Below are 21,030 nucleotides of genomic sequence, written 5' to 3' on the forward strand. Positions count from 1 at the left end.
TTTTATGCAGATAATAAAAGCTGTTCGTGTGTTGTGCTGTTGTGTTATTACTGAAGGGAAAGATAATTCAGTACGTTCTGAGACACGGAGTTGAAGTCAAATTTAAAAACCATTCCACATTTGAAGGTGTAAATTAATTTAAGAGAAAATTTGCAATAAGTTTCAAGTTCATTTTGTAAATATTACTGAAGTCATTTTTATTGTCGCTGCAGCACTACTCTGCAATTCGCTGATGAGTCCAGCGACGTGAAGATTTCTAGCGATGTCATTTTGTATGATTATTCCTCGCACAGTACAATGCAGTTTTAATGTTCTTTGTTTAAATTGACAAAGTTTTGCGACTAGAAAACAATCAAAACTTTTTGTAAATATTACAGTCGCATATTTCGGGACATTTTATGTTGACATTTTATGTTGTTGACTACATTATATTCAAATACTACGAAATTCGCTGGAAAATCCTTGTCAGACGCGCGACTCGTCGCTTCCGATTTTTCTCTATATGCACAATAAATACATCACAGCTCTAGCTCCCAGCTGGTCTTCAACCAGGGAAAACCAGGGAAAAGTGGTCAGGTTTTGATCGCTTATTTTTCAGTCATTTATGATCAGGTTTTCGAGGTTTTGACATCAATCGTAGTAATTCTTTTACGGTTAAATTTATGTAACAAAAACAAACTATTGTTTGAGATACACTATTGAAAAATTGGTAATTAGTATCGATTGTCTAAATCATACCGCACAGCCAATCACTACCTCTCTTCCCAAGCACAGTCGACACTAACGGATACAATCGATCTGACTTTGTTGTTATTGTTTTCACTTTCTCTTTCCGATGCTTATTTACGTTCCTTGCCATTTCATCATCTACTTAGCCGCTCCTTCTTTCTAACTAACTGACGAAGCCTTGGTATAAAAGGTACCGTTCGAACATTTCACCCCATCAGTTTCATTACTAAACCGTACCGGTTACATACGGATGCTAGGTGTTAGCAGCTGAAAGGAGGAGAGACAAAATAGTACCGGTCATTTCGTGCCGGTTTCACCCGTAATGCTGGTGGCTGTTAGTAGTACATGGCTACTGCAAAATACTAAAATGGCTGGAATTCTGGACGGACTAACCAGTAAACAAAAATAATCGGCAACTGGCACCTTTTGGTGCCTCGAAGTTTTGTAAAAGAAGCGTTGCAATTCCCTCTACTATTTGTTTTAATGGAATATAATGCCTTGTTCAGTTCAGACTACGCCGGATATCACCTGATATCGCCAGATGATATCGGATGTCACCTCGAGCGTTCACATTAGAGTGAGCTGATATGATTTGACATTTGCTTTGGTCATTGGAAAAAGAAGAAAACAAAAACAGGTCAAAGCTAAAACAAGACAACAAGAGCAATGGGATTAGAATAGAGATGTCAGCGAGTTGGCTCGCACTAACGCGAACTCTCATATGCAATTGTCAACATGTGCGGGATGAAAGTAGCAAAAATAGCACGAATCGCCTGATATCAGGTGATATGCGGTGTAGTGTGAACGGGGTATAAGAATACGGTACTCAACGACATGCGGTCGTGTCTTGAATACCACCCTCCTACTATTTTTATATCAGCTGAATGAGTGTATTTTTCCGAGCAAAACGAAATTTTCGAAAATTTTTTATCATTGTCCTACGTTTTTTAAAGGAAAAATAAAAGTCACTAAATCGCTTGAATGACAGTAGCCATTTCGAGCAGTTTTCGTGCCCGAAGGGCAACGATAGAAAATTTTTGTAAATCACGTTTTGCTTAGAATATGCAGATCTTTCAGATAATATAAAAAACTGATATACACACTTATTTCCGCCTTGATTGTTCGGTAATTTTTATTACGGTCGCGTTCAGTAAACTTGAAATTTTACTGATCATTCTGTAATTTCCTGAAAAATTACTGATGTCGGTTAACTTTTTCGCCGAAATACTGTTCAATAAAACTCACTTGACGAGTTCAGCAAAAAACATTGCTGACCTCTTCAGTAAACTAGAATATTTTTTGCACTTTTTTATAGTCCAGTAAATATTTAACGATCTATCAGCACTTATCCAGATGTTGCTGAGTAATCTCTATTTGTTTTACTGAACTTTTGTTTATTTTACTATACTGTTCGGTAATTTTTCTGCATCTGTCATAACAGAATCGCACATCAGAAGTCTGCCATTTTGAGATTTTCAGAAAAGTTTCGTGGCTGTGTTATTTAAAGTGTTCTACGAGCCATTTGGACAAAAAACTCTAAAAGCGGTATCGCGCTTTTAAATTTACCACCACAGTAGATTAATTCACATGAAGTCTTCAATAAAAAGTTTATATTCGCCATGATATAAAACGTATCTAGTTTTAGTAGAATGTGCATGAAACATCAGTATAATGGTCTGAACAATCCGAAATACCTGTATAAAATTAGTCATCGGTTGCGATAGCAGCTATAGGAATAGTTACATTCATATTTATCTATATTATTATAACCGGGAAAAAGCTTACATTGCATTTTGCGGAACACTTGTAAATTTGTGACGAATCATCAGCTTTGTATATGCCGACTCATGCAGCAACTTTTGATGGACGCTTTGTAAATTTTTGCTGAACTATCTTCTTTATTTGACGTTTCAGCCACAATAAAAAAATACCGAACGCTCGTCAAGCAAATGAACCGAACAGATTACTGATGGCTCAGCTGTTGAAAACTCAGTAAAAAGTTTGCTGAGTTCGGTAAAAGAAACTAAGTGTGTAGCTGAACAACCTCATTCATTACAGTTGATCGTATAAGCACATACATAAGACATACGTAACACTGGCGTTTTTTTCTGCTAAACATTGCCCCATAGTACTCCGTACCTTGTCCTGTCTAACTGCTCAACAGATAATGAACAAAATGAATTTTCTTTTTCTCGGTTTTATCGAGTCCCAAATAAAATCCCATAAGGAACTGTCAAAAAGTTATATACAAGATCAATGCAGCATTTTTCGAGTAGGAACGAGAATAATGCAGGGCTGCGCAGGTACACTGCTTCCAAAAACAACTCAAACAGTGATTTTATTCAGAGTGTGGTACCGTTCGAGTAGTTCATTTTGTACCACCTTTTTTGGAAGATTTCTTCTTGAATGTTACGTATGTCTTATGTATGTGGTATAGTCAGCCTATACACCATAGAGACACCGAGACACTCACCGTTAAGGCAACTGTCAACATCAAAACGGGCGAGATGTATAATTTTGCATTACCGTTATCCGTTTTGATGTTGACCGTTGCCTTAACGGTGAGTGTCTGGTCATTTCTCTAATATACAGGTTCCCTAATGTGGTATGAGTCTGTTTATGTGTGTACTTTTCACGTACTTTATCAATAAACCCTAGTATGTAGAGAAATTAACCATTATGCAACCCTGAATGCTTGGCGACAACCCTGCAGTCGTGAATCCTGTCGAAAGTTCATTCTGACATGCTTTTTTAGAGCGGGTCCTGAAAATTTTTGCGGCAGCCATCATTCGCAAAACGCCGACATTGTCTCAAAGTTCTTAGTGCGTTGTCTGCATAGGTTTCGTTGAAAAAAAGTGCTAGTTGTTAAAATTATTCAAGCAGATTACTAATTCAATGTTTTCTGTAGAGAGAATTTACTACGCTGGTGCTTTGTAGTGCAGTGTTACCTAGATTTCACTAGTTTCGAATCCACGCATACAGACACGGCTTCAGGGGCTAGAGGAAGAACGCCACATTTTTTTGTCTGGCCAGCGTTTTTGAGAATCTTTGATTTTGTGAGTGATCGAGTGCGCAAAAGGCAATGGAAGTAGATGAAATCGCTGAACCAGCGGCAGTTTCTGCCGTAAACGCAACAGTCGATCAATCAGATTCAGTAACGCCCGAGAAATTGCCAGATCCGGGAGGTATTTTACGATCGGTTTTGTCTGCTGCAGAACTGGATGTGATAGCGCCCGAGACGGTGAAAAAAATTGAAACCCACTATGAGCAGAAACTAGAGGAGTTCCTAACGGCGAAAGCTCTCTGCGAGACGGCAAAAACAAATGTTGGTAAGCATTAGGTTAATACATTACGAAATCATTTCAACAAAGGGATATAATACTTTATCAGCGTAATAGGCACAGCCAGCCATGATTGAAAACGAGACATTTTTTTTGCTTTTTTGTATGCGAAATTCACTTGTCTGTCACGAGTGAATTCGAACACTTTGATTAGTTCTCCAAAACGCCAACAGAGCTCCGCTAGCAATATTGTTTTTGTTCATCGCTCTGGAAAACGCCGGAACGCGAAATTTGTTGTTGTTTCGATTCAAGCGGTTATTGTGCGTGTGACCATTTATTTTTTCGGTGTAACGAGTGTTTATTGTGTTTTCAGAGCAACTCAAAGGTGGCTACGAAACGAGGATCGAAGAGTTAACGCTGAAATATCAGGACGAGTCTTCAAAGTTTCAATTCTCGCAGCAAAGTGTTAAAGAGCTCCGGCTAGAATTGGAAGATGCAAAGCAGGAATTAACACAGGCTAATGAGAAGGTCCGTCAAAATGACGCCAGCACGGCACGCTTCAGGCGGGAGCGCAACGAAGCTGTTAACGAGAGAGATACGCTATTGAATGCTGTAGAGCGCAAAACGCTAGAAGTTGAGCGGCTGCAAGCGGACGTCATTGGGCTGGAACAAAAATTGAAGGCGGCCAATGTGACAAAATGTGAAGCTCTGGCAAAGCTGGAGGAAATTCAGAGCAAGGAGTTCTCCTTGGACTTTAAAGAGAAAAGAATGGATAAGGAACTGTCCATGCGAGACATCCACATCCAAAAGTTATCTGAAGATTTGAATCGAGCTTTGCAAGATCTGCAAAATGTTCGTCGTGAGCAGAACTTCAAGGCTTTAACAACGGAAGCTAAACTTGCAGAAAAGACTGAAGAATTGAAAATCGCAACAGCACAAATTGCTCACTTGAACGAACAAAATCAAGAGCTTAGTGAAAAAGCGGAAGATCTAACAACAAAACTACTTCAGCAAAACGAAGAGACAAGGAAGATGATGGACCATTATCGAAAAGAGCTACAATCACAGACAAAATTGTGTGAGCTATATCAGGAAGACTGCGAGGATAACAAGAAGCAAACCGAAGAACTGGGAGCAGCGGTGTCCGAATTGAAGAAGTTACTAAACGAAGCTAGTGATGCATATGGAAAATTGGAAACCCAACAAAAAGCTCAAAGTCTCAAGCACGAGAAAGAACTAGAGTCGAAAGAGCAAACCATTCAACAATTGAAGGATGAGTTAAAGAATGCAAATGAACTTTTGAAACTTGCACAGGAGGAAAGTTTGGAACATGCCGTAGAAAAGTTGGCACCTTCGGCGGCGGCTACCAGCCGTTTGATAAAATCTGGAATGACCCTTACGGAGTTGTACACATTGTATGTCAAAACGGCTGAAGATTTGCAGGTTTGTTGAAGTTTATTTTAAGTTGCTACATTACCATAATTTTTACTCGTTTCAGGTTGAGAAGAAGGAAAACAGCAAACTGCAATTGCAGATAAAGAATATTGTACAAGAGCTGGAAGAACGCGCACCGGAACTAACACGTCAGCAAAATGAATATCAGAACTTGAAGGATGCCAACGAAGAAATGAGCCTACAGCTTAATAAACTGATCGAAGAAAACGCCGAGGTTCGGTCCGAGTTGGGTTCTGTGCAAGACAAGGTTCGATTCTTGGACAGCGAGAATAAGAAATTCAAGCTAGAGCGAGGAGATTTGAGTCGTCAAATTTGTCACCTTTTGCGGGAAATAGAGCAAATGCGTGGCGGCTACGCTTCGGAGGCAGATCAGTCAATTTCTTCGGATATGAGCGCCAATGAGGTGATCACAAAGAAGTTGGTAACGTTTAATGATATTCGGGAATTACAAGAGAACAACGTCAAATTGCTCCTTGTGGTGCGAGACTTCAGTGCGAAGCTTGAAGAGTTGGAAATTGCTCAGAATGCAATGAGTCAAGCAACGTTCGAGGCAAAAATCGCTTCCTATAACAAACGACTGCAAGAGATGCAGGAAACGCAGGAATACCAAACGCAAATGATGCAGCAGTGCATACAGCAGCGCGACCGATACAAGAAGATGTATCACGATGCGATGCGCAGTTACAATGCTGTTGGCGGAAAGGGCAATATAGGTGCTAGCTTGAACGGGTCGGTGTCCGGAGATACAGCAGACGCTGCAATGGATGAAGAATTGCCAAGTGCGTCTACAGTTAGTGCGATTTCCAGTGAAGCAGTTGCCGAAAAAGAGAAGAAGATTTCCGAATTGGAGAACAAAGTAAAACAGACTCAACAAATGCTGACGACACTGAAAGAGGAATACGATAATTATCGGAAAGAAAAGCTAACTAACGACAAGATGATGAACGAGCAATTTGATGCCATGCGTACTGAACTACGGGAGCTGTCCTCGAAGAACATAAAATTGGCTGCTACAGTTGAATACAACAACGAACAGATCAAGATTCAACAGAAGAATGTAGCCACTTATAAGAAGCAAATTTCAACCCTGGAAGAGCGAAACAAAAACTACGAAACAACAATTTCAAAACAAGAAGCTACCATCATGTTCTTGAAGGACGAAACAATGAGTGCACAATCGAAGCTAGCACGAGCCGAAGTTCAAGTCGAGAACTTGAAGCATGAGTGTCGTATTTTGAAAGACGCTGAATCGCGTCTCCAGACCGAGCGTGAAATTCTCAATCGAGAACGGCAAAATCAAAATTTACTGCTGAACAATCTTGAAATGATTAAAGTTACCATGGAACGATCGGAAGCGGAAGGACGTATCCGTCTTGAAACTCGATTAGATGAAACTTCACGGGAGTGTTCCGCGTTGCGGCGTCGTCTGCAAGAGGAACAGGATCGTTTCCGCGAACTTACTACTCACTTGGAACGTCAAATGCAGACTGCTAAACAACGTATGGAAGAGGAAACAGCTATCGCCGAAACTGTTCAAGCTGAACTGAAGAATGCTCGTGATGAGCTTGAAATTAAGTCTAGAAAAATCGACGACCTCAGTAGGAAACTGCAGGAAACTCTTTCGCCGAATGATGAAGACAATCCTGTAACGCAGGCCCATAAGAAAATTCGTGAATTAGAGCAGAAATTAAAAGAAGCGGATATTGAAGTCGAATCGTTGCGCAAGGAGCTAGCTACCGCTAAGGAACATGTCAAACAATACTGCAACATGTCTGAATCCTCCGAGAAAGAACTGAAGGACCTCAGTGAGCTGTACAACACCTACAAGACACAATCCGAAGCAGAACTGGGCACACTTAGGAAGAGCGAATCAAATCTTAAAGCTCAAGTCGAAGAGCTACGAACGGAAATTTCGCTGAAGAAAACAGGCGAACAGCTGACCTCTTCCACTGACAGTGATTCCGAGCTGCATAAGGCTCAATTGGAGCTGAAAGATGCTCTCGAGAAAATCAGTGACAACAATCGAGATTTACGTGACTTGCGTGAGAAAAACAACTCGCTAATGGAACAGCTTCAGCTGGCTGAACAAAAGTACGCTAACGAAATGGTCCAACATTCCTCTGATATTCAGCAGCTTGCTAACTTGAAGGAAGAAGTTCAAAAAACGAAACTCCAGTTTGATGATCTCAAACAAGCTCGCGACCAGGCGATAGAACGTGTCAAAACAAGTGAAGAATGCTGGAATAATCGAGAGGAAATAATGAAGAAGGAAATCGATCAGCTGGAGGAACGCTTAACCGACTTGAATTCTCAGAATGCTGCCTTGCATGATCAGATTCAAAGCCTCAGCACCAAATTGTCCATAACGGCAGCACAAGCCTTGGAGCAGACGAAGGAGAAGGCAGAAAAAATTGATGATTCAATGAACGATAGTACAACCATCAATGAAGACAGTTCCATTCTGAATCGCTCGGTTACTGATGAGGAGAAACGATCGGTTGATCAGCTTCTGCAAATAATTAAATATTTGCGAAAAGAGAAGGATATAGCAGTAGCGCAGTTTGATATTTTACGTTCGGAAAATGTGCGAGTGCGATCAGAGTTGATGATGTTCCAGAAAAAGCTGGAAGATGCACAGGCAGAACTTAGTGCCGAACGGGAGAAGTCAGAGACTGGAGTGGTAACAACTGCCAAGCATGAAGAGATTCTGAGGAAGTTGGAGACGTTGAATGCAATAACCGACAGCAATCGTAGCTTACGAGAGGAACGAGACGGTTTGAATAAAAAGATTAAGGATTTGTCCGAGCGTTTGCTGAAAGCTGAGGATGAACTTTTCCCGCTGCAGGAGAAAGTTCGAGAGTTAAGCGTGAAAATAGAGTCTGCTACTAGCGAAAATTCGACGCTGCGTTTGGAAGCAACACGTTGGAGACAACGTGCTAATTTATTAATTGAACGTTCGAATAAAACTAGTCCTGAAGATTGGAAACGACTGCAGACCGAACGTGAGAATCTAGCTAAAATGCTGACCAATGAAAAAGAACTACTTAAAAAGTCAAATGAAGAGCTGAATTCAATCAGGATTGAGAAGGGAAAATTAGACACGGAAGTGACAAACCTCACTAAGCAGTTGGCTAGCGCGAATGAGCAAAACAAGAAATACGCTGACGAGTTGGACGTTTTGCGTCAAGCTGGTGCTAAAATGACGGTAGAGATTGGTGAGGTGAAGTCTACCCTCTCCAAGAGGGATGAGGATATGAAAAATCTAACAGAAGAACTGGCCAATAAGGAAGAGCAGTTGACTGATGCCAAAAATAAGGAACAACAAATAAGGAAGATTGCCAAACGGTACAAAGATTACTATTTCGGTCTGAAGAAGACTGTGGAGGAGAAAGAAAGCGAAGACGGCAAACCTGCAACAGAAGCAGGCGCTGCGGAAACAGCTGGAGAAGGAAGTAGTAATGAGTCGAATAAGATTACTGAAAACAATGTGACTGAACTAAAATCGCAGATCACATCTTCACAGGAGGAGATTGAAAACCTTAAAAAGGAAAATGATACCCTTAAGGGTAAACTCGAAAAGGCTGAGCGTAACCAAGATATTCTAAAAGATGTAAAACACCGGATACTTAGTTTGACAGAGATGAAAAATAATGTAACTCGCGAGCTGAACAACGCCAAGGCACAAATTCAATCGCTTGAACATGTTCGCGATGAAAACGAGTTACTGAAATCACAATACGAAGGTCGCATTTCAAGGATCACCAAGGAAAATGCAGATCAAGACAAGGAAAAGGCGGATGCCATCACGCGATTGACACGAGAAAATGAACAGCTTACCATGAGGCTGAACCAGTTGACTCGTCAATTAGGATTGCAACAGGTTTCTAAACCATCAACTAGCGCATCAGGATCATCGGAGAAAACTTCAACCGAAAGTCCCCGTACAGCTAACGTTAAACCCATCCCCGGTCCAAGTAGTGCTCAACAATCAGCTACAGTAACACCGCGTCGTGGTAGTGAAACACCATTGGCCAGTATTCGTCCCATGTCGGTTCAAGCCAGTAGCCGCACGGCTGCCGTTTTGCCTACCAGTCAGACCTCAAATAACGTTGCTATCGTACAAGGTTCTTCGTCGTCCTCATCGTCCTCCTCGAATACGGGCACTAGTGTTACAGCGTTAGTTCCACCGCAGCAGCAAGTACACACCACCGGCAGCAATAACAATTCAAACGAATCAATGTCCTCATCGCCAACCAGTTCTCACACGGATTACATGCCAGCCACTAGCTCAGCTAATGTTGCCGTTGCCGCTGTGCCACCGATGGGAACAGCTTCTACTTCGTCCTCTACGGCCGAAAGTAGTTCACTGCAAGAGAATGAAAGTCTACCTGCTCAGCAACCCAACGAACCGGGCCCCTCTCAGATGCACGTTTCCGGTGGTCAACAACTTTCGTCACAAGCGGTCGCGCTTGTTTCTCCGCACATCGAAGGATCACCGGCTCAGACCGGCAGCACTTCTACCCAGGTGGCACAATCATCGCCCCAGCTACAGCAATCGGTCCAGGAACAGCAAAATCCTGCTCCCAGCACTAGCGGATCGTCTTCAAATGTAAGTACATGATTAGCATTGTTGATGTTCAGTAGTGTCTGAGTATATATTACGATTTTGTTTTCTACAGGCACAGCAGTTATCACTAAGCAGCCATCATCAGGCTTCAACCTCAAGCAATACTGTGACTACTTCCCAAGGCAACGCTGGTCACAAGCGTCCTCGCGATGTTGAAGGGGACAGTTCTACCGACACCGTGGAGCAACTGAGTGAGAAATCGGCTCCGGTCAATAAACGTACGCGTATGCAGGGTGAAACATTCCAGGTATAAAATATTGTTTTTTTTCGGCTTCCTTTTTCTCAAAAGTGTATGTACTGTATGTATACTGAGAAAAGATTGGTTGTTTATTTGAACCACAATCTTTTTGTTGATTTCTAATAAATTATAGTTCTGAAAGCTTCATCATTAATCAAAATTTAAATTTAAAGTATAATACTGTGCACACTAAAAAACCAATTTATTTCTGTTTCGAAATATAGCGCCGAATTTCTGAAAAGATTTCGCCTTTGCAGGGCATCAGTGAGTCCGGTTTAGATGTTGAATATCAGGTGCCGACATCTTCACAACGAGACCAAGAGGACGATATAATCGTTGTGGACTCCGAGGAGGACGAAGAAGGTATGGCGGACGATGGAACAGCTGATGAAGGCAACGCGGAAGCAGACGATGGCCCATTTGAAGGCTACGAGGCGGAAGAAGCGTACGAACAGGACGAGCCGGAAATTGCGGGGAATTACGACGAAGGTGAAGGCCCTGATATTGATGAAGATAACGTCCAATCGGCGAACAATGAGGTTGATGTGGATGATGACAACGAAGTTCCTAATCAGTCTGGAACATCATCTACGACTTCGAGTGCCCAAGTGGCACCAGACGTTGAAACGTCCAGCACGAGTGTTGGTCAAAGTAGCAATGCAGGCCCGACGACGTCCTCGGATGGACAACCGAGCGAAAGTGGTAACCAGCCGAACTCGAATGAAGTTCAGCAAATTCAAAGCATTACCAGTGGAAGTGGTGAACCGTCGGGTCCTTCTACTTCTTCCGCCACGTCGACGGCTGCTACGGCCGCTGCATCAACCTCAGCTTCCACAACGTCATCTTCCACGTCGTCGTCTTCGGCGACGGCTGCTGCTGCCTCGTCGGCCACTTCTCAGGCCATGGCTGCTTCACCGTCACAAAGCCGACGGCAGGTTAATCCACTCGCTCGCCAACAGCAGCAGCAGCTTATGTTGATGCAGCAAAATTATGACGAAAGTGCCGATGATCGCATCGTTCCCAGCACACCAACCCTATATGTACCGCGACGAACCGATGGGTAAGATTTTTTTTTTTGTAGAATATTTATGAAAGTACACGCTGTGTGCCTATCATTTTATCTCAGTCTGACGCAAATATTGAAAGTTTATTCTGGCAATGATTTATTATTATTTATTGTTTCGTCTTCGAACAAATCGTACAGACTACACTACATATTCTTAATTTCACTAGTTGTGACTAACTTTTGCTTTAGGCGCATCATGGAATTTACAAACTTTAATGTTGCTGTTGAAGTAATAATTTTATATTTGTTAGCCTTTTTTTGTCTTGCTCATACCACTTTGGAATTTAACATCTATGCCTGTTTGCAACAATCCTCGATTAAGTTTTCCCTTCCCTTTATAGTGAGGAAATAAATTGTTCAAATGCCATACGAAATACTTATGAAATATATTCAAAAGGATTTCGTTTGAAATTCATACGAATGTCGTATGAGCGTAGCGTTTATGGCCCATATTGCAGAGGACGTGGCAGGTAACTCGCCTCGCCCGCAGTCACTGACGAGGAGAGCAAAATATTGTATTAGTGACAGACGAGTTACTCGTCCAAAATCCAACCGACTCGCTATCTGCGATACCAACATTTAGACGAATAAAACGCCACTCCGCTCGTCTTTTTCAATAAGGACCAAATTCAGGTCATTTAAGTACAAACTAACATCAATCACGTAAAGTTTTTGGAATAGTGAACGCAACGAAATAATAAATTGCAATTCCGCGCGTACCTATTTCAAGTTAGTGTAGTCTGAGTAGTCTAAACTTTTCTTTGATTGGGCTATTAAACTGCTTTGGCAGGAAGTAGTCCGAGTCCTAATTTTTTTAATATTAGCAAAGAAAGTGGCGCGTGTTATTTTCAATTTGAATTTACGAAGCTGATTCATTTATTTTCCTTTCCTCCCCCGTCAAGGACGTAAATCAGCCGGCTGTAGTGCATCGCGTGGCATCACCACCAACAGGGCACATATCGCCCCCGGCGCTGTTTATCGCGTAAAGTCGAACCATGAAGAAAACTTATAGTTTTTAATAATTACTCTCATTCATAAGCAAAATTTGATAGCACTATGTACCACTAACCATAATCGCTTGTATAATGCAAGCAGTAATCAACTCGCGTGTCCGTTATACAATCGTCTATTTCGGCAGAACGTTTTCCATGTTCCGGTTTATGATGCTCGAAATAAAATGACACTACACCCTAGTACAGGCAAACGGTATATGTATTTTGACCATAATGTGTTAAGCTAACTGTATGTGTAGAATGCAAACCCCCCAATTGTCTCCTTTATGCGCGCAGTCCTAACGTGGCTAGCGAATCGCTGAATTGTTGAAATACTACCAACTCATACCACTGCAGCTAAGAAAAAAGTTTTCGCGTTTATATACCGATTTTGTGTGTAATTCGTCCAAATAAATGCGAGCAAGGAGAGCAAGATATTATAAAACAAACAGTTAGGTAAGCTGCGACTTTTGTGAAATTGAAACTGTTGAATTGCTGTATGGAATCGCGTAAGCACTCATCTCAAGTGAGGAGATACAAAAAAAAGGAAACGTAAGACTTACTAATATCTTGGACGGATAAAAAATGAATAAATTCCTCTGCGAAATGCAAGACAGAAATTTGTAAACTGTGCAACGGTTCAACTTATTGTATTGAGCATGGAAAATACAACACCTAGGTCGAGAAAGAAAACTATCATAAAATAAACTATCATTACTGTGAAAGCAATCTAACCCTGGTTTTGATTTAATTGTTAGCGATTATGGTTGCATACACACATATATGGTTTGCCTGTCAGGAGAGTGTAGTCATTTGCTTTGAAAATTTCGGTTTCGTTGTACTTAACCGGTTAGGCTTTCTCGAAATGTGAACTCGAACAACTAGTAGCACACTGGTGACTGACCGGATGGAACGTTTATGTGTGTGTATGTAATCGCTCTTCCGAAAAGGGTCCCAGAACATGTATGAATTCTATCATAGATTGTTCTCTTTTAATTGAGAATTGGCAGATCAGGTTTCAAGTTTCAAAAACTTGCCCGTAGAAAAACAGTCCGTTTAAAAAAAATGGTTAATTTTTGTTCGAATCTCCTAATTTTAAAGTGCCAAAATACGAAAACCAAACTTTTTAAAAAGAGTGTAGCATTGGCCCACTTTAGTGTGCCTTTTAGGTCTATAAGATTACATGTCAAGTTTTCAAATTTACAGATTTTTCACATTGTTTTAGGGTTTTTTTTCCTTAGAATTTTATTTCTAGATACAGGCGTATGCAAGTTTCGAACCGTATTCTAGAATTACGGATAAAATTCATCTCGTTTTAGAAAAGTTATCCCGATTTATTGCACGATGATGTAGTTAACGTCATACATTAAAGTCGAATTCAGTATAAAAAAAAAACTTCTGTAAAGTTTGCTGAGGATAATTAATCCGAAAATCAATTTGAAAAAAATAGGGGTTCAACTTGGTTTACTTGTTTTATTCGATACACTGAATATTTGATGACAATCAGATGAAATTTACCTAACAATTTTATGTGATGCCATTTTGAAGTATTTCATTGTTTTTAAAGAGCATAAGAACATATTCGAGGTTAATCATCTTGTAATCGGTAAGCACAATAGGATTAAGGGGGTAGTCCCAAGCTGTTTTAAGCTTAACATCACTATTATTAATCAAACTAACGGAAGTCTGTGTCGAATTACAGTAAAGGAAAAATGTCAATAGGGGTCATTCACAAATTACGTAAGGGTTTAGGGGGAGAGGGTGGTCCCCGTGGTTAGCGATGTCGGTCGGCTAGCTCTTCCACACGGTTGTGATATCGGGTTCGATTCCCGATCAGGTCGAGGAACTTTTCGAGCTGGAAATTTTCTCGACTCAGCACTGGGGCACGGTGTATCGTTGTACTTATCCTAAAACATGCAAAATGTGCCGAAAACAATATCGATAACGAATTCTCTCAACTAATCTAGTTGATCGAGACCGCATTAGCCCCCAGGCTAGCGTGCGATATTGTTGTTGTATTGTTAGGGGGAGAGGGGGGGTATCCAAATTTCTTACGAATGCTTACGAAGGAGGAGAGGGGGACTCAAGAGAATCTTACGTAAGAAGAGAAAATTTCGAAGGAAGTCCTTACATAATTTATGAATGACGCCATAGTAAATAGTAAATTAAACTTTCATTGTATTCATGTAGTTCCGAAGTCTAACACAACTATTTGATTCAAGTTTCAGCGAAGCGGTCAGCTCGCCCCACCCGCAGGTTCCGAACGCTCGGTTCATCTTTGTCGAAACATCCCGCGGCACTGCCACGACAGGAGGTGCCCAGCTGCTTCCCGAGGGAATTGACGACACCCGGATGGATCTTTCCCAGCTGGATGAATCGGGCGCAAACGTAAGACCTACGGGTCGAAGTGTACCCACTACACCACAGCAAACATCACCGAACGAACACGAGCGCGCAGTTATTCACGGAGGATCCTCCTCGGCCGGTGTGACCGAAGGTAATGAAGCCGAACAGGCGGGTGGCGAACAGTTGGCTCCGTGTGGCAGCTCAGTGAACGATGTCGAGTTAGCCAATGAACCGGTAGCTGGTCCGTCTGGGGTTGGAACGAGCGCGCCGTGTGAAAGTGAACGCGAAGGCCAAGTACCGGAAATTACCGTTTCCGCCGCTGAAGGTAAATTTTTTTAATTCACATGATTAGCTATGTTGCTAAGTTAATATCTTCTTCTAGATGTTGATGATGAGTATGGCATTTCAGAATCAGCAATATTAGATCGATCGGGTGTTAGCTCGGAAGCCACTGCAGCAGGAAGCGGACGAAGCGGTGAGCGTACAGATGAAGACGATATGGATTTGGATATGGAAGACGAGCGTGATCGCAGCACAGAATCTGCTGATGGCGTTACGTCTGAAGGAGAGAAACATTTACCAGCAAATCCCGTTAGTTCCCAATCAAACTTATCTTCACTCATTGAATTATAACCCGTTGTTTTCCGCCCACAGATGGACGAAGGCAGAGAAGCTGACGGTTTGGAGACTCCAAGTAGCAACACACGATCCCGTTCGGTTCCGCGCGCATCTTCGAGGCGTGGTCGCCGTTTCGGCCAGAGAGGTAGCACAACAACTCGAAACATCACATGGAACGAAGGAAGACGTTAGTAGCCGCTCTTCTCAGCAGTGAAATCAACGGACATTAAGCTTTCTCTTCCATCATTTCAGCACTCAATCGTTCGGGACCCTCAGTTGCCCAGCTACAGCATCATTCTCGTTCCCCTATCGGAAGTCCCAACCGAATGTATCATCAAGGACCGACACAACAACAGCATTCTCATCACGGACAGCAACAGTCCAGCCCACCTATGCGTCGTAATACTCGCTCGACGCGAAATCGACGCTCCAATACACACTATCGGCCGTAGGAATCGAGAGAGATTTAGCTGGCACCCTGTGAGCATTATTTTTCTATTCCAAAAACTATTGGTTTCCGTACACGTAAGTTAATATTATTTACAACCCTATTCGACGATAACATTTTTTTCCATAAGTTCGACTTGATTGCTTGTGTACAAAAATCATTTGTAACTTCTTTGCGAGCTGTTGATCTCGGATCAATTAAATTACTTATTTTAGGTAGTTTAGGTATTTTATGTATTACCGTATTAGACACTCCGACTGTGTAAACATTTACGAAAATTTTCTGCTTGAAGCTTGGAAAGAGATGTAATGATAATCACATACTATTGAAACAATATACTATGCCTTCAAAGAAATTATTCGAATTTAAACATGTATATTCTCGATGACAGTACAAACACAGAACAACATTCAGCTTTAGACCATCGTATCGGCCTCAACCGGACAAATTATCAAAGTTATATTTATTTTGCAGCTTTCTGCGGATCAGTAAGCCCTTGATAAGTTTTTTCCAGTTTCCATAAACGCGTTTTTCGTACTTTTCGCGCTCACGCTTTTCATCTTCCTCCTGCTCTTGATACCAGGCATCCACGACGAGGTCTTTGTACTCTTCGCATACCACGAACCCGTCATACACCGGGTGACTGCTGCCACCGTGGAAATCAAAACCTGTAACCGCTTGTGCGCAATCGATTCCCAGCTTCTTGCAAATTCGATTGAGACCAGGAACTGAGGAATAATATTAGTGTCATTTTGTGAAAATCAAATGAAATTTTGTACTTACGCTGCAAGTGAACAGTTTTCTTCGGAAGCATACATGGTTTGAACAGTTCAACGTTACCGTACGCGTTACGCGGCACAATACCATCTTCTGCTGTGGGTGGCTCGTAATCCTGCGTTTGCCAGTACCCATATAATTCCAGCGGCTGCGCTGCTAGCATTTTGCCAGATGCCTGAAATGATTACTGTCCCGGTAAACAACATACTGATATTGATTTAAGTTCATAATTACCCGATCATATTTTGGCCGTGCATTAACCACCTTATAAGCTGTTTCGAACAGTTTCACCGTCCTTGCTTGTTTGAGCCAAATTTCCCGCGAATGCAACGTATGAACGCACTCTCTTGCGTACACGGGTTCATCGCGAATAAAACCCAATGTTGGTGCTTCAGGAGGATAGATGGCTTCAAACTTGAGCAGATGTCGTTTCAGCGCATACAGCGGATGATTCTTGTATTCGCCAATGGCCGTCGGCAGTGGTTGCTCCATCATCGCTTGATTAAGGCAGCGGTCTTCTTCGATATCTCGTGCAGACCGTTTGCCTTTGAATTTGCGCAACGTTTCATCCAGCCAGTCTTGTTCCACGCGAAGCTTTTTCGTGCTGGTGGCATAGTTCGAACAGTACCGCGTGGTGACGTCTTTGATTGTGCTGTCGTTGTTCCACGCCAGTATGTAAACCAAGGGCGAGCTAGCGTTTTTAACAATGTGCTCCAGGCAGTGTACTTTGCCGCTGGTCACGTCAACGGGAATCCACTGTTCCTCTTCTTCAGCGTACACCTCGATCCACACGTTAACGGTGGACTTCGATTTTAGCGGAATTGAGTTCGATTTGCATTCGTTATCGGTGGATAATACTCGACGATCCAGTCGTCGCTTGATATGCTTATCTACGTATTCGATTTTGACAATTTTGTTGGCTGGTGGTGTAGATTTGAAAGACTTGCTGGAGCTTGATTTAGTTTTAGAAACAGACGACGATTCTGGTTTAATTTTAATATCGTTGATTGTTCCGTCTTTCGCCATGCTTTGTGACGTTTGAGTTGAGCTAGGCTTGCACTGTTTTGGCTTCTGAGAGGACGTTTTACTCTTCAACAGTTCGTTCGGTTCTGTTGATTTATTGCTGTTATGTTTTTCAATTGATGTAGCCGATGAATGGGACGGTATTTCTCTCGATTGCTTGACCTGAGCGTTTTGAGAATTTTTGGTTTCATTCTGACGTTGCTTGCGAGTTTTTCTTGGCGAAAATAACGTCGTTTCGATCGAATTGGTTGCTAATTTCTGCAATACACAAAAAATTATTATAAAAAAACGTAACATTGAGATGAAAAAACATTTTTCTAAACTTTGATGTTTCTCTAGATTTTCGATTGTTAGCTCCAACCACCCTCGTCTAAACTTCTGACTGAACCAACACTGCGCAAGGTGCGTTGAATGTATGGGAACGCGGGACAAAAATCAAAACAGTCATTCTAGTATTTTTTTCAATTGGTGTGACACGAAAGCTGTTTAGTACCGATGAGAGCTACTATTTGCACAATTGACGAATATCAAATACGTCATCGCAAAAATGTCTCAAACGTCATTTTTTTGTACAGAAGCATAAAAAGATAATTTTCTAAAAATATTATCCATTTCGAGATAAAAGGCTTGAAAAGCATATTAAAATAATTTCTAGACGATGAAAAAGTGACCTTAACGCCAACCCATTCAGTTTTTATGATTATTTCTATTTAATTTTCTTTTAGTTGTGTTTATTTACGGTTTACTGTTGCAAAACATCTAGACATTGTTAATCCAGGAATCTCTCATGTGTTTTGCACATAAATTACGTGTTATACATAAAAATAAGGGACAGATGTACGACAAATTGCTCACTCCTGGTTCCAGAGGCATCATTCGAAAACGCGAATTTCGGTTTAAAGAGCAAACTTGAGCAATGGCAATCACTTCCAAAGTTTGAAGGACATTCCAAATAAGAGGAAAAAGTGAAATAGAGGTACTTTGGGGTACTTTTTTTGACAATCGATTTTAATTCGAAAGTGTCTTTTTTCTCTAAGCATAAATAAGCATGACTAAGAAGCCTTTAACTTCCAAATGCGCTATGTTATGTCTAAATAGTAACATGTGAAATAGAGTGTTTACATGCCTCTACCGTTGCCGTTTTGGTTGTAACATGTAAAGATATAGAGTATATTAAAAATTAATTTGAAAACAAAGAAATTTTTTTGAAAATAACGTGTCACTTGAATAGTTGAAACCAGTGCACAGTAGATGCGTGCCATTATCGTATGAGTGAACTTGGGAAATTAATAATATCATTACAGTATGTCTCAAACATGTATAAAACATACCAGCATAGAGAATTCAGTAGGTTCAGTAAGAAATCCACTTTTTTGATTTTCGTCTATGGAACGTTGCACTGTGCTGCGTTAACTTATTTTTTACCTGCGATAATAATAATAAATTTTATACCTCCGAAATTGCGCTCGAATCAGCCAATTTTCTTTTCGTGGCCTCCAGTTTTGTTTTTTTCACTGGAATATCATCCCCTCCATCTAGCTGAGGAACACTGACAGTTTCATTTGGTTTCCTCTTCGAGCTTTTCACTCGGGACTTTTCTTCCGGTTCCTCTTTTTTCTTCTTGGCTTTGTCACTGGGAATGACATCCTTCCTTACACCGCCTAACACCCTTTCCGAATTTTGTTTCAAGCCCGAGCTACTTGCTGCTGTTGCTTTGGGAGGCTGAAAAAGTTCACTTTGAGGTGGTTTTCTCGGGGCCACTACTAGGGACATCACCAGCCGGCACTGGACACCGATTGCCCGCAGCAAAATGATGAAAATAAGAATATAATCTCGTTTGCATATCGCTGCTTTCGTCAACATTTGAAGTCTGAGCGAAGTCGCCAACGAAGGAAGCTTCTTGAAGCGGCAGTACATACGCTTATCTTTTAGATCTACAATCTGGCGGTAAAATTTTAGGATCTGTTCAAAGTAAGCTAGGTTTGTACGATCTTTTGGGTAGCATTTTTGTGAAGGGATCATCGTTAGCGCTAATGCCAGTAGTTTTGTGTTGTTGAGTGCAGCGTTTACAAAATTACCATGTCCTATTGCCATTAAGATATTAACCTTATGTAGCACAATCTGATTCTCACGCTTTTCGCGATTGATAACTCGTTTGATGCATGCTTCCATATCGATATCAGCTGATTGCTTCTTTTTCTGTGTTACAGACGAAGTTTCTAAGTTAAACGTGACTTGAACATCACTTTGTTTCTGTGCACCATCTCTAGACAGAACTTCTTCCCAATCAGAATCGGAATTCCTCTCAAAATTAGATTTAGATTTCTTCCTTTTTTCTTCGGGATGATGTTCTCCCATCGCAAGCAAAACACCAATATCTGTAGAATTATCCGTCGCAGCTTGCATGAAATTGAATGATGACGCTCGTTCCTTGGCCTGTTCCACTATCCTATTAAATTCATTTAAACCTTCAAACTGCACAAAGCTGGTCGAATTTTTGTTGATATTCGATATAAGCTTTCGATTCGTATCCCGTTTTGCTTCTGCGCTTCTATCGACGGACAGTTTACCATTTTCTCCCTCGCCTTCAGAGGAATCGGAGAGATGCATTCCGGCATTGCAATCAAAGCTTGGGCACGCTTGTTTCGATGGTCCTGCATCTGAGGGGGCTGCTTTGAAGAAATCCGAACTCAAATCTAATTGATCAGGATTCACCAGGTGTTCATCTCCACTACTCTCAGAATCGCCATCCCGTTGTTTTACGTTTTTAGCGTCAGTAATTTTAGAACGATATTTTTCATATAATGATTTTCGTTCCGAACTTGTTAGTTTCATTTTAACTGAAGGACGAATATTACTAAAACATTAGAATGTGGTCAATGGTTTTGCAGTGCGTACAAACAAAATAAATACCTGCGTCCCTCAGTCACGCAATTCTTTTTTCTCACATTTTTGTATACTGGTAAATCCTTTTCATCCCCACTGTCAGAATCACTATCGGAAGATTCATAATCCATTGCGTATTGATCTCGTTTCTGACCAGACGCTGTACATTTTCGACTAGCCTTTACTGGCAGCCATTCATCTTCACTGGCGGAAAAATCTTCCTCCTCCTTTTCACTATCACTACCCAAATCATCACTCATATTAGTGATTCTCACCAGAAGCTATAGATTTGCCAACAGTTATTTTTTCTGCCTTTCGATAAATTTCATCTATCCGCCAAATTTTACTCAATTTATTTTCACTAATAGGAACATACACAGCATCCTATACAATACACACATTTTACCGGTGACATGTTTTTGTTTCTGGATGAACGATTTTAATCAAAGTAACTGCGAAAAGGTGTCTTATATTTTCCCAGTTGAGAGCGCTATCGTCGGTGCTTTGTTCGCTCTTGCTTAACCCTTGAATGCTCACGACATTC

The 21,030-nt window shown here is 41.3% G+C and overlaps 2 protein-coding genes across 5 annotated transcripts; one reads left to right on the forward strand and one right to left on the reverse strand.

The window, feature by feature from the left end:
• The first annotated feature begins 3,492 nt into the window (after positions 1-3,492).
• On the forward strand, positions 3,493-16,155 carry LOC129726495 (nucleoprotein TPR). Of its 4 annotated transcripts, none has more exons than XM_055683278.1 (9): positions 3,493-4,058; positions 4,384-5,453; positions 5,509-10,074; positions 10,145-10,339; positions 10,555-11,390; positions 14,611-15,059; positions 15,117-15,325; positions 15,389-15,539; positions 15,605-16,155. In XM_055683278.1, exons 1-9 carry the CDS (start codon positions 3,812-3,814, stop codon positions 15,802-15,804), a joined length of 7,923 nt encoding a protein of 2,640 aa, XP_055539253.1. In that variant the 5' UTR covers positions 3,493-3,811; the 3' UTR covers positions 15,805-16,155. The 4 variants fall into 4 exon arrangements, with proteins under 4 accessions (XP_055539253.1, XP_055539254.1, XP_055539255.1 ...); XM_055683279.1 differs by having other exon boundaries at positions 15,144-15,325; XM_055683280.1 differs by having other exon boundaries at positions 10,588-11,390.
• Positions 16,140-20,909, reverse strand: LOC129726496 (DNA repair protein complementing XP-C cells homolog). Its single transcript, XM_055683283.1, has 5 exons — positions 20,514-20,909; positions 19,053-20,457; positions 16,812-17,858; positions 16,584-16,752; positions 16,140-16,528 (listed from the first exon to the last, which is right to left on the reverse strand). The coding sequence occupies exons 1-5, from the start codon at positions 20,744-20,746 to the stop codon at positions 16,236-16,238; spliced, it is 3,147 nt and encodes a 1,048-aa protein (XP_055539258.1). The 5' UTR covers positions 20,747-20,909; the 3' UTR covers positions 16,140-16,235.
• Positions 20,910-21,030: the final 121 nt, after the last annotated feature.

Source organism: Wyeomyia smithii, chromosome 3 (genome assembly GCF_029784165.1).
Source record: "Wyeomyia smithii strain HCP4-BCI-WySm-NY-G18 chromosome 3, ASM2978416v1, whole genome shotgun sequence".
In the NCBI taxonomy this organism is placed as follows: domain Eukaryota; kingdom Metazoa; phylum Arthropoda; class Insecta; order Diptera; family Culicidae; genus Wyeomyia; species Wyeomyia smithii.

Bases quoted from the DNA above. Each gene is read 5' to 3' on its own strand.
- LOC129726495 (XM_055683278.1), top strand. From the start codon at position 3,812: ATGGAAGTAGATGAAATCGCTGAACCAGCGGCAGTTTCTGCCGTAAAC. The intron at 10,340-10,554 runs GTATAAAATATT...TTCGAAATATAG, and splicing joins TGCAGGGTGAAACATTCCAG to CGCCGAATTTCTGAAAAGAT. The intron at 11,391-14,610 runs GTAAGATTTTTT...ATTTGATTCAAG, and splicing joins GTACCGCGACGAACCGATGG to TTTCAGCGAAGCGGTCAGCT.
- LOC129726496 (XM_055683283.1), bottom strand. From the start codon at position 20,746: ATGAGTGATGATTTGGGTAGTGATAGTGAAAAGGAGGAGGAAGATTTT. The intron at 17,859-19,052 runs GTATAAAATTTA...TGTGTATTGCAG, and splicing joins ATTCGAGCGCAATTTCGGAG to AAATTAGCAACCAATTCGAT. The intron at 16,753-16,811 runs GTAATTATGAAC...TAATCATTTCAG, and splicing joins CACGGCCAAAATATGATCGG to GCATCTGGCAAAATGCTAGC.